This window comes from Equus quagga, chromosome 1 (genome assembly GCF_021613505.1).
Source record: "Equus quagga isolate Etosha38 chromosome 1, UCLA_HA_Equagga_1.0, whole genome shotgun sequence".
NCBI classification, from domain to species: domain Eukaryota; kingdom Metazoa; phylum Chordata; class Mammalia; order Perissodactyla; family Equidae; genus Equus; species Equus quagga.
Genome location: NC_060267.1, coordinates 89,786,411 through 89,800,751, shown reverse-complemented (window position 1 = coordinate 89,800,751; position 14,341 = coordinate 89,786,411). Strand labels below are relative to the sequence as shown.

The 14,341-nt window shown below is 50.3% G+C and overlaps 1 protein-coding gene across 1 annotated transcript in view; it reads right to left on the bottom strand.

Annotated features, from left to right (window-relative positions):
* Positions 1–392: 392 nt before the first annotated feature.
* NUP188 (nucleoporin 188) overlaps positions 393–14,341 on the bottom strand; it is a 53,578-nt gene continuing 39,629 nt past the window's right edge. The window contains exons 23-44 of the mRNA XM_046664174.1: positions 13,705–13,833; positions 13,236–13,375; positions 12,172–12,278; positions 10,961–11,167; positions 10,674–10,843; positions 9,906–9,975; positions 9,436–9,503; positions 8,813–9,008; positions 7,042–7,119; positions 6,628–6,713; positions 6,219–6,364; positions 5,729–5,910; positions 4,078–4,278; positions 3,814–3,906; positions 3,230–3,388; positions 2,753–2,890; positions 2,283–2,357; positions 1,963–2,196; positions 1,720–1,851; positions 1,380–1,453; positions 1,114–1,243; positions 393–987 (exon numbers count right to left, since the gene is read on the bottom strand). Of these exons, the coding sequence (XP_046520130.1) occupies positions 811–987; positions 1,114–1,243; positions 1,380–1,453; positions 1,720–1,851; positions 1,963–2,196; positions 2,283–2,357; positions 2,753–2,890; positions 3,230–3,388; positions 3,814–3,906; positions 4,078–4,278; positions 5,729–5,910; positions 6,219–6,364; positions 6,628–6,713; positions 7,042–7,119; positions 8,813–9,008; positions 9,436–9,503; positions 9,906–9,975; positions 10,674–10,843; positions 10,961–11,167; positions 12,172–12,278; positions 13,236–13,375; positions 13,705–13,833 (2,992 nt within the window). The 3' untranslated portion in view covers positions 393–810. The remainder of the gene's footprint in view (positions 988–1,113; positions 1,244–1,379; positions 1,454–1,719; positions 1,852–1,962; positions 2,197–2,282; positions 2,358–2,752; positions 2,891–3,229; positions 3,389–3,813; positions 3,907–4,077; positions 4,279–5,728; positions 5,911–6,218; positions 6,365–6,627; positions 6,714–7,041; positions 7,120–8,812; positions 9,009–9,435; positions 9,504–9,905; positions 9,976–10,673; positions 10,844–10,960; positions 11,168–12,171; positions 12,279–13,235; positions 13,376–13,704; positions 13,834–14,341) is intronic.

Sequence of the window (14,341 nt, the reverse complement as noted above, 5' to 3'; positions counted from 1 at the left end):
CAAAGGCTGCTAGACCCTACAGCTGGGGCTTCTCCCAGGAGGGCGAGTGGGAAGGGAGGCAGGGGCACAGAGCTATAAATAGGAAGGAGCAGAGCTTCAGGAAAGGCTACACTCAGCAGTAAGCTCAGCTAGCTGGTAAACAAGTCTGTGGCAGGGGCAGGGGGATAAGACCTGGGCAGGCCAAGGGAGGGACAATTTGACAGTGTCCACCACCCATCCCCGACCCCCAGAACATTAATGGGAGGGATGGGAGTGAGTCAACCTCAGTAAATACCCTGCTTTCCCCAAACCTGTGCTCCACTCGCAGGGCCCTGGCTGAGGCAGATTGTTGTTCAATGCTCTGAGAGCTGGCTGGTCGTTCCTGGGCTTTGAAGGCACACATCACACAGGTGTCTATAAACAGTACTTTAATATTTGTATAAATAGACCACAGTATTACCAAAAAACTGCAAGAACAGAGCATGGAAAACATTTTCAAACCCGTGCATACAGCGCCCCCCTCTCCCCAGGCTGGCCTCAAGTGCTGTGGGGGAATGCTTGAAGGAAAGGAATACACTTCTTTGGGGCATTTGGAACATGAGCACGTGAGCACAGCAGACTCCTGGCTCCCCGCCCCTGCTGCTGACCTCTTGATCTATTATAAAAATAATGCCAGTGGGCAGGGTGGTTGGAGTCGTGGCCACTCTGGGGAGAGGGTGACAGGAGCTGCTCTCAGTCCCAAACAGGGCCCCATAGGGCCAGCAGCACCCTGCTGCCCAGGGCTGCTGTGCAGGCTGGTGGCGAGTGGTAGGAAGGTGGCATGCCACTGCCCTATCTTTGCACGTGTCGGACAAAGGCCTGAACTAGCTGGATCAGAGGCTCCTGACTCTCAGGGCTGGCCTTGGAGAGAGAGGTGGACTTGCCCTGAGGCGAGGGGAGGACACCAGCAGCAGGGGAGCTGGGGGCTCCCCGGCGGAAGTAGCGCGAGAGGCTGGAAAGCAGCGTGCTCTACAAGAGAAAAAGCACCTTGATGAGATGAGGTCCTGCTTCCCGCTACCCTCAGGGGCAGGACCCCTCGAGACTCTTCCCCACTGGCCCTGCCTCCTCCAGTCATAGCCCTCCAGCCATCCGTACCAACTCTGAGCTGAGCTCCTGCTTCATCCGCTGTTTGTCCCGGGGGTGCACAGCTGGGTCCCTAAGGTAACGCATTGCCTGGGAGATGAGCAGGTAGAAGCAGTTTTCCATGGTAAACATGAGGAGAGACCTAGGAGAAGAGCAGGTTTTTGGTACCGTCACAGAGGGCCAAGCCGGGAGGTGCAAGGTAGGCTGCTGAGCCAAGAGAATAGCCGGCCCGTGACTGCCCCAGCCCCAGACTAATTCCAGAAGGACGGCTTTCTTACTTCAGTGTTTTGGTCCCTTCCGCCTGTGTGCTGAGCCCCACAGCCTGGGTGAGTGGCTCCTTTTTCTTGTCCAGCTAGAGGAAGAGAAGGGGTAAAAATATAAGGTAACAGTAACAGCTCCGACTCATTGAGAGCTTCTTCCTGTCGGCAGGTCGTGTGCCAGCAATTTTTATCAGTTACCTCATTGAATCCTTGCAATAGTTCTCACAGGTAGACTCTCATACTAATTTTATGAAGAACAGGCTTGGGAAGGCTAGATGAATGTGCCCAAGGTCATGGTTAGGAAGTGGCAGACTGGGAGAAAGACCTGGGTTGAGTGGCCAGACAGCACCCAACTTACCTCTCCAAGCATGTTTAGGGCCACATTCACTGTGGCCAGAAGGGTCCCGAAGGAAGGGGCCACTTCAGAGTCAAAGGTGGGAGTGGTAAAGCTCAGGGCAAATAGGAAGTTGTATTCAGCAAGGTCCAGGGACTGCAAAGTAAGACAAGAGCGGTCTAGGGCCCAGCTAGGACCCCAGACAGCTCTTCAGTGCAGAGCAGAGCACAGCAAAGCCTTTGTGGCTCAGTGCTGGGAGGCTGGTACCTGATCCAGCAGGATCTGGCAGACGTCCGGGGTGAAGTGGCGCAGGGCCGCCAGGGTCCTGCTGAGGATCTTGAGAAGGCCATACTGGACTGTGTGCAAGGCTCGCTGCTCCGAGGCCTCTGTGTCAGCAGAGGGCTGCTTGGAGGAAGAGCAGGAGGGGGCAGCAGGGGCAGCTGTGGGTGGCCGCTGAACTCGAGGGGTGACAGCCGAGGGGATACCGTCCCCATTTTTGTTCTGGGGAAAAGACAAGAAATGGAGGTGGAGCCCAGAGAAGCCAGGGGAGAGGCACTCCCGGCAGCTGGGACAGGCAGGGCCGTTACCTGCAGGTAGTGCTGCAGCATCTTGCGGCTGTGCAGGAGGGAGGTGCAGGCCTGGCACAAGTAGCCCAGGCTGACCTGGAGCAAACACGGGGGAGGGGGGGCCGGGTTCTCTTAGCAGCGGCCTCGGCCAACTGACCAGACTAACGACACAGGTCTCTACGTAACACCAATGCACTTCTGTCTCTCACTGAGCGCCTCCTAATGCTCACCTCTCTATACTTTCTACCTTAAAGCCTGTTCCTGAGGGATGTGAACCAAGGTCTGTCCGATACAGCCTAGGTTCTTAAACTACAAGGCTGCCCTTTGCTCTGGAGGGAAAACTTTGGCTCCAGAGAAAGCACCATGAAACCAAATGCCATGCTCCTTAAGCAAAAAGCCCACGTTCCAGAACAGGCCCACTGGAGGTGCCCACCGCCCCATCCCCAAGCATTTGCCCTGACCCCTCCAAGAAATGAGGCCTAAGGCCCCACCTGGACATCCCGCATGAGCTGAGGCAGGTGGAAGTGCCATTCCTTCATGAAGCTGGAGAGCTGCAGAATGAAGCCCACAGTGTGGTCCGCCTCCTCCAGGCAGGCCAGACTCTGCACTGTCCTCACCGCACTGAGGCACTGGGAGGGGAGAGACGGGAGGATGGGGTGACTCACAGACCTGACAGGCCTGCTCCTGTCCTCCCGTGGGAAGGACAGGTCCTGGGCCCACAAACGTTGAGGTGGCGGCACAACAGGCGGCTTGGCATTATGACTAACAAGTTTCTGTCTGAGCTGATCCCAGACCGTTCCTCTCACTTACCAAAGCAGCTGCACTGGTTGGCCAGTCAGCTAGCAGTCCTTAGAGCACTGCGGAAATGGGGGCACAGACACCCCTCCACTGCCAAGCCTCAAGCCCTGAATGGCTCAGACCCCCTTTAGCCCCCAGCCCCCACCCCTTTGGTGCTGGCAGCCCCTCACCTGTAGGGTCCGTTCCTGATGAACGCCCACGAAGTCCAGGGCCTCGGTGAGGAAGTTGTAGCGCAGAGTTTTAAGGAGCCGCTCCATCAAAGACATTGACAGGCGGTAGACCCCCGGCCAAGAGGGGGCATCCAGGGATTTCCGAGAAGTGCTGGGTGTCTAAAACACAAACAGCAGACAAGATCAGGACATGGCGCCCAGGAACCCAGCTGACAGGTACAGCGGGGCCTCCTTGCAGCACAGCAGCTAATGCAGCCTGGCTGCTCGGAGGAGAAAAGCTCCTGATGGGCACTGCCACTGCCTAGCAACCAGCAGGGCCAGAGAGGGTCTGAGGCCAGTGGTCGCAAGGAAAGAGTACTAGGCAGAAATACAAGAATCCTGGGTTCTAGACTCGGGTCTGCCACTAACTAGCTGTGTGAGCTTCCCTTGCTAGAGCTCAGTGTTGGGGCAGGGAGAATTCTATACTATTAGTGCATCAGCCACTAAAGAGAACAACTTCTGGGGCAAGCGAAAGCACAGGGGCAGGGGGAACTTTCCCAGTGGAACTGCAGTCTGGCCAGCCCAGCCTCCTGACTGGCGCTCACCTGCACCGTCCCATTGCTGCTGAGCTGGTACACACTCAGGAGGGGCAAACAAATGCTCTGGGTGATGCCGGCTCCAGCCACTGCTGTGGCTCCCTGGGAGGGAAAGACACTGAATGTGAGGGAACCTGTCCCTGCACCCACCCCACCCAGGGGCAGGTGGAGCTCTCAGGCTAGACCGCAGCTTCTGGGAGAATCACAGGCAGTCTCGGAACCTGCCCAGCATAAGCACCGAGGCTCCCTCCCGCCCTCAGGCGTGCCTCCTACCTGCTGGGTGCGAGCCAGGGTGAGGAGCAGGTGCAGCGCCGCCTCAGTGAAGTGCAGGTTCTGCTTCAGGCGAAGGCTCACCTCTAGGGTGGTGAGGAGGGTCGGCAGGATGGGGAGCCTGCGGGTCACCTGCAGCCACGAGTCACCATCCTCATCCACCTCACACAGCTCCTTGGCCAGGTGCAGGCCCAGGACACACACCTGCTGGGGCCCAGGGGCCAAGACGGGTAAAAGGGAAGGAAGCAGGGCAGGGGAAGAGGAGGAGGAACAGGAAGAGGACAGCCAGGTCACACCCATCTCCAAGTAAACTTGACAGAAACAGAACTCATGACCTCTCCCAATCCTGCTCTGCTCTGTGTCTACCCCTCGGGGACCAGCAACTCCTCCATGGGAACGAGCCACCCCCACACTGACAAGACTACCTTTGACTCTTCCCTCCCATTGCCCAACTGCCACCAATACGAGTCAGTGCTACTTCCCGTCTCACATCTGTCACTCCACACAGCTGTGCCACTGCATGGAGCCAGTGACCTCCCCTCGTGCTGCACTCCTGCAATCACCTCCTAAATGGTCCTTCTTCATGCTCTCTGATCGATACCAGTGGCTTTTCAAACTTTTTTTCTTTTTTTTTAAAGATTTTATTTTTTTCCTTTTTCTCCCCAAAGCCCCCAGGTACATAGTTGTATATTCTTCGTTGTAGGTCCTTCTAGTTGTGGCATGTGGGACGCCGCCTCAGCGTGGTCTGATGAGCAGTGCCATGTCCGCGCCCAGGATTCGAACCAACAAAGCACTGGGCCGCCTGCAGCGGAGCGCACAAACTTAACCACTCGGCCACGGGGCCAGCCCCTCAAACTTATTTTTTACCACAACCCAAAGCAATAAATATTTTTTACATTGTGCCCTAGCATGCACATATTTACATTTCAGTGAATGGTACCTACCCTTACATCTCACAAAGCATGCTCATATTTTCCTTTACATTTTATTCCACTTCACTTTTAAAAACTGCTAGTTATAACCAAATGAGCTAATTTCGAGATCCATGTGGGTCATGGCCCACAGTTTGAAAAACACTGTTCTAGACTCCATCCAAAATGATCTTTCTAGAGTTCAAACCTGATCGTTTCTCTCCCTTGCTTAAAATCCTTAAATCGCTTCCTATTTCACTTACGACCAAGATGAAAGACCCCGACAAGGCTGCCGGTTGTCTAGCCCTCAGCTGTCCAGGCCTCAACATCTTCGCTCACACCAGCCTTTCTCCAGGTCACCAGCTGACTCTTCCCCACAGCTCACCACACACTGTGTTTGCTGCCCGAATCTCCCCTGCCCCTGTGCCTGCCTGACTCTACCAATGCTTGAAGTCACTGCTGGCAGGGTGCTTTCTCTCTGAGGCCCTAGATAGGTGAGAACTCCACGCTGTATGGTCTCCCTGTATTTCTCCCATGCAGGACTTGCCACAATGGAATTCTGATGCTTCTCTGCAGTCTCTGATTTGTTAGCTTCCACCCACCAGGCTGTGAACTCCGTAAGTGCAATGACTATCTGTCCTATTCACTAATCCCCCCCAGGCCCTGCCACAGAGCAGGCAGGCAGCTCATATTTGTTGGATGCGCATGGGAAGGACAGGCTGCTTCCAAAAGCACTCCCTCACCCCATCACGCTGGTCCTTGTGGCGGAGCCGTGAGCAGTCATCAGTCTCCATGCTGTCCTTGTCCTCCACGGCACTGCCCGACGCCAGACTATGGCGGGTCTGGTCGAAGAGTGCAATCACCTCTTCCTGGAGGGTCTCACAGACATTCAGCACCAGCTGGGAGTACTGAGGGATGTCACTCACTGCAGAGCAGACAGGGAGGGGACATTATCATGCTCACCCTGCCAACTCTCACTGCACACCAAGGTTTCCTTCCCAGACAGGTGGCTGGGAACGTAGCATGGTGCTAAGAAGGAGAGTATCTGTCCCAGGGGAGAGGAGGAGAAACAAGTGAGGGAGGGAAAGAATTTTCCTAAAGACAAGAGTTCTAAGACTGAAAACTCAAACCTCACAGGAGAAACGTCCAGCTCTGAGCTGGAGGAAGCCCTGCCCAGGCTGGCTGCCAGCAGGGGCGAGGAGACCACTCCTCCCACTCCACTCTGCCCCTCACCTCTCATCTCCTTCATCTGCAACACTGTGATGAATGCTGAGAACACCTTGGCCTTGGTCTTCTCCATGAGTTGCTGGTCTGCCTGCAGCACTCCCTCCAAGATCTCCGTCAACGGTCCGAGGATTTCATCCACAGAACCTAACTCTCTAGAAATAACATGGGGTGGAGAGGGAGGGGAGAACACAACTCATAGAGAGGCCACAACTGCACCACTCCATCCCAGGACACCGCGGGGCAGTCTGCCTCTCATCCTGGCTTTGCTGTCAGCCCCACTCCCTAGAATGGAAAGCCAGCCTTTTTCACACCCATTTTCTCCCCCTCAGGAAGCTGACGGGTCAGCAAAGAGGAACGAGCAGGCCCTGATGAGGCAGCTCTGGCTGCAGACCACCTCTCCTGGCACAGTGCTCACCTCTTCCACTGCCGGAGGAGGATGAGCAGCAGAGTGCACATCATGGAGCCGAGGCGGAGGCAGTTCACTGAGGCCGGGACTAGGAGCTGAAGGGAGACAGCAGACCAGTTAGAAGTCAGGCTTCCTGTGAGCTGACATGGCGAGAAGATTCGAGCTCCATCCAGAGAGCTCCTTTCAGCCTCATGCCTTTCTATCCTAGCAGTGAGCTCATAGGGGTGGGACACAGGGAGAGGCCAGGGGCTGGCACAGCAGCAGCAGACCCCTGCCTCCCCACTCCCCATCGCAGCCTCAGGCCTTCCAGGCCAACTGAACCCTTTGACCTGACCACTCACACAGCTGCAGACTCATGAGCTGCAATTTGACCTCGGAGACCTTCTCCCTGGGAGCAATGCAAAATCTCCCAGACACACTTACTAACGCTTTGGTCCCATCAAGCACGTCAAGAAAGAGCTGGCGACGCACTGCAGAGTCGGTCAGGTGCATTATCTCCGCCTGCAAAGGAACAGAGAAAAAACATCAGTTGGGAAAATTTCCCAGACTTTAGAAGCCAAGAAATGTGGGGTCCTCTATTAGGCAATTAGTCATTGTCTCCCTGATTAAAATGGGGCTTGAGGGCCCTGCTGTTTTTTTGCCCATGCTTAGCTATGGTGAGAATCAAGCCCAGGTTCACCTCCCCCTCCTTATGACATCCTTCCTCTGCTCAGACTCTTTAAAGGCTTCCCAGTGCAAGGGAAATACAAGGTCTAGGAGGACCCATAGCATCTGGTCCAACTGATTTTGGTGTCATGCCCACCTGTGCTCACTCTATTCTAGCCCTATCGACTCCTTCCTCCTCCTGAACATACCAAGTCTTTCCACTCCTGCACCCTGCACTAGTCAGTCTCTCCGCCTAGACTACTCTGTTCCAGACTCTCTACCTGGAAGGTTCCTTTGCACATTCAGATCTCAGTTTGGACATCACCTCCTCAGAGAGGGCCTCCTTGACTACTCCTATCTTACCTTAGTGTTCACAACCACAGCATCCTGATTCTTTCCTTCATATTGAATTCTCATAATCTGGAACTATATTTCTTTGTGAATTTGTTTACAATTGGCCTCCCTCCCAGGCCACTCTCCATGAGATCAAAGACCTTATCTGCCTTATTCACTGCTGTATCCCCAGTGCCTGGAACAAGGTAAGCTTTTCATTAATATCCATTAAATGAATGAATGAATGAATGATCAATATCCTAGACTTAACCAGACAGGCTTCCTAAGAAGAGGATGGTGGGATTTTCAGAGTACGATTCAAGAAGTGCTGCCCAGCTAGGGCCTAAAAGGCAGCTGACACACAGTTATTCCCTGGGGAATCAATCATTCCCCAAAGATGGCTGAGCCTTCTGATGGGTTTGTAGCCTCAAGGGTCCAAAACCACTGTGCCACAGCAAAGCTCCAAGGCCAGGGGCACTCTGGCACTAGGGAACAAGTTGCAGAAGATGTGAGAGTGTGCTGGGAACAAGGGGCATCCATCAAGCTGAAGCTATTCATCAAGTCAAGATATTAATCTGGATTCCCCAGGGGAGAACAGTCCAACACTAACTCCTTACTACACAGCATGATGGTGTCAAACCACAAAAAAAATGCTAAGAAAAAAATGCAAACTCTTCCCAGATGTTAACTCTCTCTCTAAAAACCAACTCTCAGTAGATACACATTGCAGAAACAATGGCCTCTATTCTTTTTCTAAGAAGACCAGGAAATACTGTTCCTAGAACCAATGAAAACAAACTGCCCTCTGGAGAGGGTGCTGCTGCAGCTGTCACAGCCACCTGCTGACTAGTCAACAAATATTTACCTAGTGTCCATAGGGCCCACTGCCGAGAAGGCAAATGTGCACGAGAGGTTGAGGAAGGAAGAGAGCCACTAAGACCCATCCAAGGCCACAAGGGGAGCTGCTGGAGGCTTGTATGAACATCTGAAGGGATTTAAAATTACTTCTCTGCACGTTTCTTAGGGTCTCTTGTCAGACCCAACACCCTCAAACACTCCATATTAGCTCCCATTTTTTGGCACAGAACCTGTTACATTTTAACTCTCAGGGAAAAATCCCGATTCATTCTTTATCCCAAGGGGCTGTATCTGCTAGGCATCCTGGCACATCGTTGCTAGGATACCAAAGTGAAAACTCGTCCCAGGAGGTTCTTACGTGACTTGTGGCAATGATGAGAAGCATCCTCCAGGCGGAGACCAGCATCTGATACTCTACCAAGGAGGTGCAGCTGCTGCCCTCTGTGTCAGCCGTGTGAACTGCCAAGGACTTGACATACCCTGACCAGTAGGTGAAGCGATTCTCGCTGGAAAATTTCTTGAGTGTATCTTTTAATGACTGGTCTAATGAGCCCCTAGAGTGTCATGAAAAAACAAAACCTACAGTTAGGTTTTGAAAACAGATGGGAATGTGATGGGCAGAGACCCTTGTTGAGGCAGAGAAAGCAACCTCACATGGGCTTAAAGGCAGTCGGCTCCGGATCATCTCCAATGTGTGGGGTTCATACTTCTTGCTCAACATAATGAGTTAGGCTGAGGCCTTTTCCAGGATTCCTCCTCCATAAAATCCCGAGCACATGGAGTTTGCTTCACAATAACTCTTTCTGACAATCATAAACGCCATCAATGGATTGGCCAGGGACATAGCTCAGTGGCCCTCCACAAATGGCCCCAAACCAGCTCTCTCCTCTGCCTTGGCCTACACAGCCGTGCACCCAGTGGGAGGCCACCACAGTCCCCCAAACACCTTTAATTAAAATCTCAAAAGGGAAAAGGACTCACTTAACTACATAGTATATCTCCAAGCAAATTATCTTCATGACGAGGGCACAAGTTTCCAGGACGCTGGGCTGTGGAGGAAGAGAGCGGAGCAGGTACCAATCAGGAGGAGAACGTCTTCTCTGGTACCCTCCCGCAAGGTAACAGAACAGAGGCCCCAAACTGGCGAACAAGAAAGCACATTCCCTCTCAAATGAGAAGAGGCATCTAACTTGCAGGAGCAGAAGCGCCAGGCCTACAGTGTCTCCAAGAGCGTGGAGAAGCCCAGACAGCCATCAGCACAGAGCAGGGCGTGCCACTTTCTCTCTCAAAGCAAGGCATCACAGGGAAAGGAAGCAAGCACTTCTCTAAGAAAGAAGTTTCTAGTGAAGAAAATGTTCTGGGTGTTTAATTAGGAGAGCTGTCATTTTCTAGAGCTCGGCCTTTCCTCCTAGGGACTCACAGTCACTGTCCCACCTTCCACCACAGCTTACCTCAGATGTTTCTGAGGGAGGAGAAAGGGTGCCAAACAGTGGACTGGTTAAATTCTCCCAAAACTTGGGTCTAGAAAAGAAAATACAAGTTGGGAATCACACTTTCTCCCACATAGTCCCTTCTCTCTCCACGTCCCTTTGGTGGTTACTTCCTATTTTACCAGTCCCAACCCTAACATGTTTTTCACAGGTCTCTTGCTCCTACATAAATATAAAGGGTTCCATAGATAAAATTATGTTTTCCCCTTAAGAAGCACAATTGTATATTACAGAGTCGACCAATAACAACTCTCATGATTCATTCCACTGTGCATTTCCAATAGTCTCACAAGGAAGAGAGTGAGGAGGGAAATAAGGACAGCAGACTCCCACGTTTAGCCTTTGTAATGTTTCTTCCCTTTGTGCAAACAGGATCCATGAGAATAGAGTGTTTCATGCAGTTCAATGGCTTGAGCAACCCACTCTCATCTGAATCTACTCTTTCTCAAGAGCAATGGATTTTGGGGGTTGGCAGGGAACACAAGAGGTGAGAACTCTAAGGTAAATACAGCTTTACCTTAGAGTAAAGATGACACCTACTAGTGGCAGCATTAAAAAGAGAATAACTAAGAATAAAACTCCCACACATTGACCAGCCACTAAGCACTTTTTACGCATATGCTCAGTGAGCTGTCACAACAAACCTCTAAGACAGGAACTATTGTTACCCTCATCTTACAGACAAGGACGTGAGCCTTGCAGGTAAAGTAACTCCAGAGGCAGACTTACTTGGTTCTGAGGACCAACATGGCACTGTCCCGACGGTCCTGCCACAGGGCATGCAGAAAGGCAATGGCCGCACGATGCAGCAGGGGTGGGCACCAGTAGCGATCCTCTTGCTGGGAATCAATCAGCTCCAGCACCGCATGGAGACAGCTCCATACCCCAAGGCTGAATTCCTGTAAGCGGGGCAAGCGCGAGTTCAGTCCCACAGCCGCTGCCAACAAGCACCTGTAGAGCCCCACACCCACCTCCCAGGAAGCCATCTCCCAACTTCATCTCAGGCACAGGCGCACCTTGGAGCCATCACTGCCATCCTTCACCTCCAGATTCAGAAATAGTTCAATGAGGCCTGGCTGAGTCTCTACTGCAACCGTGAGGAATTCTAGAATCATGACTTTGATGCGCATGTCCTCAATCTTGCTCTGTAGTCGGATCAGGAAGGCATCTCGAATGGCAGCCGCATCATTGCCCAGACAGGCATACACTGACATTGGGGCCACCTGGTGGAGACCAGGATACACAGACTTAAGGTTCTACTTCCAGAAAAACCTCAACAAGCTCCTACAGAAGGGTGCTGGAGAACTCTCAGAAAATGGGTACAAAGGGAAACATCCAGATACATAGTTCTGGGTCAAAAGGGCTATCACCCCAAATGACAGGACAAGATGCCCCACGATTTACAAGAGAAATAGTAATCAACGTAAAAAGATGTACAATCTTTCTCATGGTTAAATAAATGCAAAATAAAAAATGAGACAATACTGATTTGCTATTAGCTTAGCAAAGATTAAAAAACTGATGAAGTCATTGTGGCAAGGATATAAGACTTGGCATTCAGAGTATAACCTGTTACAATCCTTTTTAAAGGACAATTTGGAAATGTCTAATAAAAATTAAAATGTTCATTGATATCTATGTTTAGGAACTGTAAACAAAAGTTCAGAGTTTTATGGATTATAATGTTCACTGCAGCACTGTTTGCAATAGTGAGAGACAGAAAATAGCTCAAATAAGTTAGGATGCATCCATCCTATGGCATGCCACACGAGCAATAAAGAGAATGAAGTAGCTCCAGCAGTACCACATGGAAAGACTGAAAGATATGGTGTGAAGTGAAGAAAACCAGTCACAAAACAGTTTGTCTAGTGGAATTCTACTTTTGTAAAGAACAAAAGGGCACATCCAAATACCCTTTAATATATAAGCACAGATAAAAAGAAATCTGGAGCAATGTGTACCAACCTGCTCATAGGGACTCTTGGAATGAGGAGATCATAAGGTACCTTAACTTTCTGTGTTACATTTATCTGTAACATTTAAATATTTTAAAGTGAGTATGTATGTCTTTGGTAACCGGAAAAAAAACCCTCATAAAACACAAGATGTACATGTGTGCACGTCACTTTAAAAGTCCAAGTTAGCTGCTTCTCTTGGGAGAAAGCAAGAGTGGTCTCAAGCACAAAGTCAGTTTTCTGAGGCTTTGGTTGGTTAAGTGGGATCCTACCGTGGCCAGACGTTTCAGCAGCTGGATGGCAAGGCGCGGCAAAGCAGGATCATGTTTGTGGTAGATGTATTTGGCAAGAATAGCAATGAGGTTGTTCCCATGGGCACCTGAAACAGCACAGGAAACAGCTGAGACACCAAGAGTGCCTGCCTCTGGCTCTTAGGGAGGCTGCTTGTTCAAAAAGGCTCGTATATGCGAGGGAATTTACCCTCAACTACCTGGAGGGCCAGAGCGAACCCAGGTGGCCATATCTATCTCTCGTTTTCAGTAGCCAAGGGGATAGGTGGCATTTGGGGGTAAACAGCTCAATGCAATTCATTAAAAGCAGAAAAAGAGGGCTGGCCCCGCGGCCAAGTGGTTAAGTTCACGCGCTGCATTCCACTTCAGCGGCCCAAGTTTCGCCAGTTCAGATCCTGGGCATGGACCTAGCACTGCTCATCAAGCCATGCTGAGGCGGCACCCCACATGCCACACTAGAAGGACCTACAACTAGAATATACAACTATGTACTGGGGGGCTTTGGGGAGGAGGAGAAGAAGAAAAAAAAAGAAGATTGGCAACAGATGTTAGCTCAGGTGCCAATCTTAAAAAAAAAGCAGAAAAAGATACACTTCAAAGAAAATAGATAATCTTTTAATAAATAAGTTAGAAAAAGATATCACACTGAAGCATGGCAAAAATCATAAAAATCACAAAATGATACAGCTAGGATAGGTCTTAGACATAATCCAAACACCTACTTGAAAATGAGGAAACTGGGTCCCAAAGAGATTAAATGAGTTGTTTAATAATGTGTCCAAGGTCACACAGCTGGTTGGAGTCAAAATTTGAACCAAGACAGTCTGACTTTGAACATGTGGTTCTTAACTACTATTCTGTCATCAATAGGAGGCAGAAATGAAGTATGATCCACTCCTCTTATTTCTAAGTCCAGGATGAGAGCTGGTGATCATTCCTGAATTTCCTCAAGGAGTTAATCAGAAAATACTGTTGACCTCCAAAAGCACAGCCTGAAGTATGTACTTATGGGCAGAAATGTTACTGATTGGAAGAAAAATACATACCATGTTGTGTGAGAGCCTGTTCCAGAGGGGATACCACATTAGAAGGAGGTTTCAGCCGAATAACATTGTTGGTAACGGAGAATGCCAGTTTCACTGTCTTGATCAGCAGCTGGCCCTGCCCCTGGCCCTCTGCCCCATCACTAGGGTGCCAAATGGAAACCAAAGTTGATTCAGACAACATGACTTCATTCGCAATAAATGTGCTCTCATGAATTAGATTCCAACAATAATCCCAGAGTTCAACAGCTTCTGTTAGACGCCCCAGTCCAAACTAGGAGAGAGGAGGAGCAATCAACTCCCTTTGCTCTGTGCCAGTCTATACAGTAGCGACTAGGTTATATAAAGGCTATGTCCTAGGAAGAACAAGGTTGTCCTAAAAAAAAGCTACTACATGCTATCTTAAACCAGAGTTTTCACAATGTGCAGGCACAATAGACAGAAATGGGGGAAGGTGGAGAGGGAGCCCTACCTGCGTGGCTGAGCAGCCATCACCATGTCAATGGTGTCCACGCCGATGCCCATGATATTAATAACTGTCTGTCCTGCTTCTGTATAGGCCAGGCTGCAGATGCAGAGAGACTGCAGGCTGGGGGTGTGACTGGAAGACAGACACATTCCGAGTTATTAGAGAGCCACCAAGTTTTTTACTGGAAGGAAAGGGCATTATCCAAACCTAACCAACTGGGCATCAGTGATACAGATCAGCTCTCTTTGCCAGATGAAGGCACTCTGATCACTTTCTTTATTAAATAGACTTGACCTTAAAGACTATCCTGAGAAACGATCTAAATATCCATCAATTAGTGGATACGTTTACTGAAATGCATCATGATTAATCCATACAATGGAATGCATGGAACCATTATAACAAGACATATCTATATGTAGTGGCATGGAAATAAAGATACAGACCAGTTAGCATAAGCAGAGGACGAAATCTAGAGGAATATACACTAACTTGTTAAAAGTCATCTTTAGGAAATAGGTTTATGAAGGGCATCTTGCACTGACTTCCAATGAACATGCATAACTTTTCTAAAGACAACAAAAAATGATTGGAGTGTGTGTGTACAATCTCTGGGATACAATCTCATACCCAGTTCATG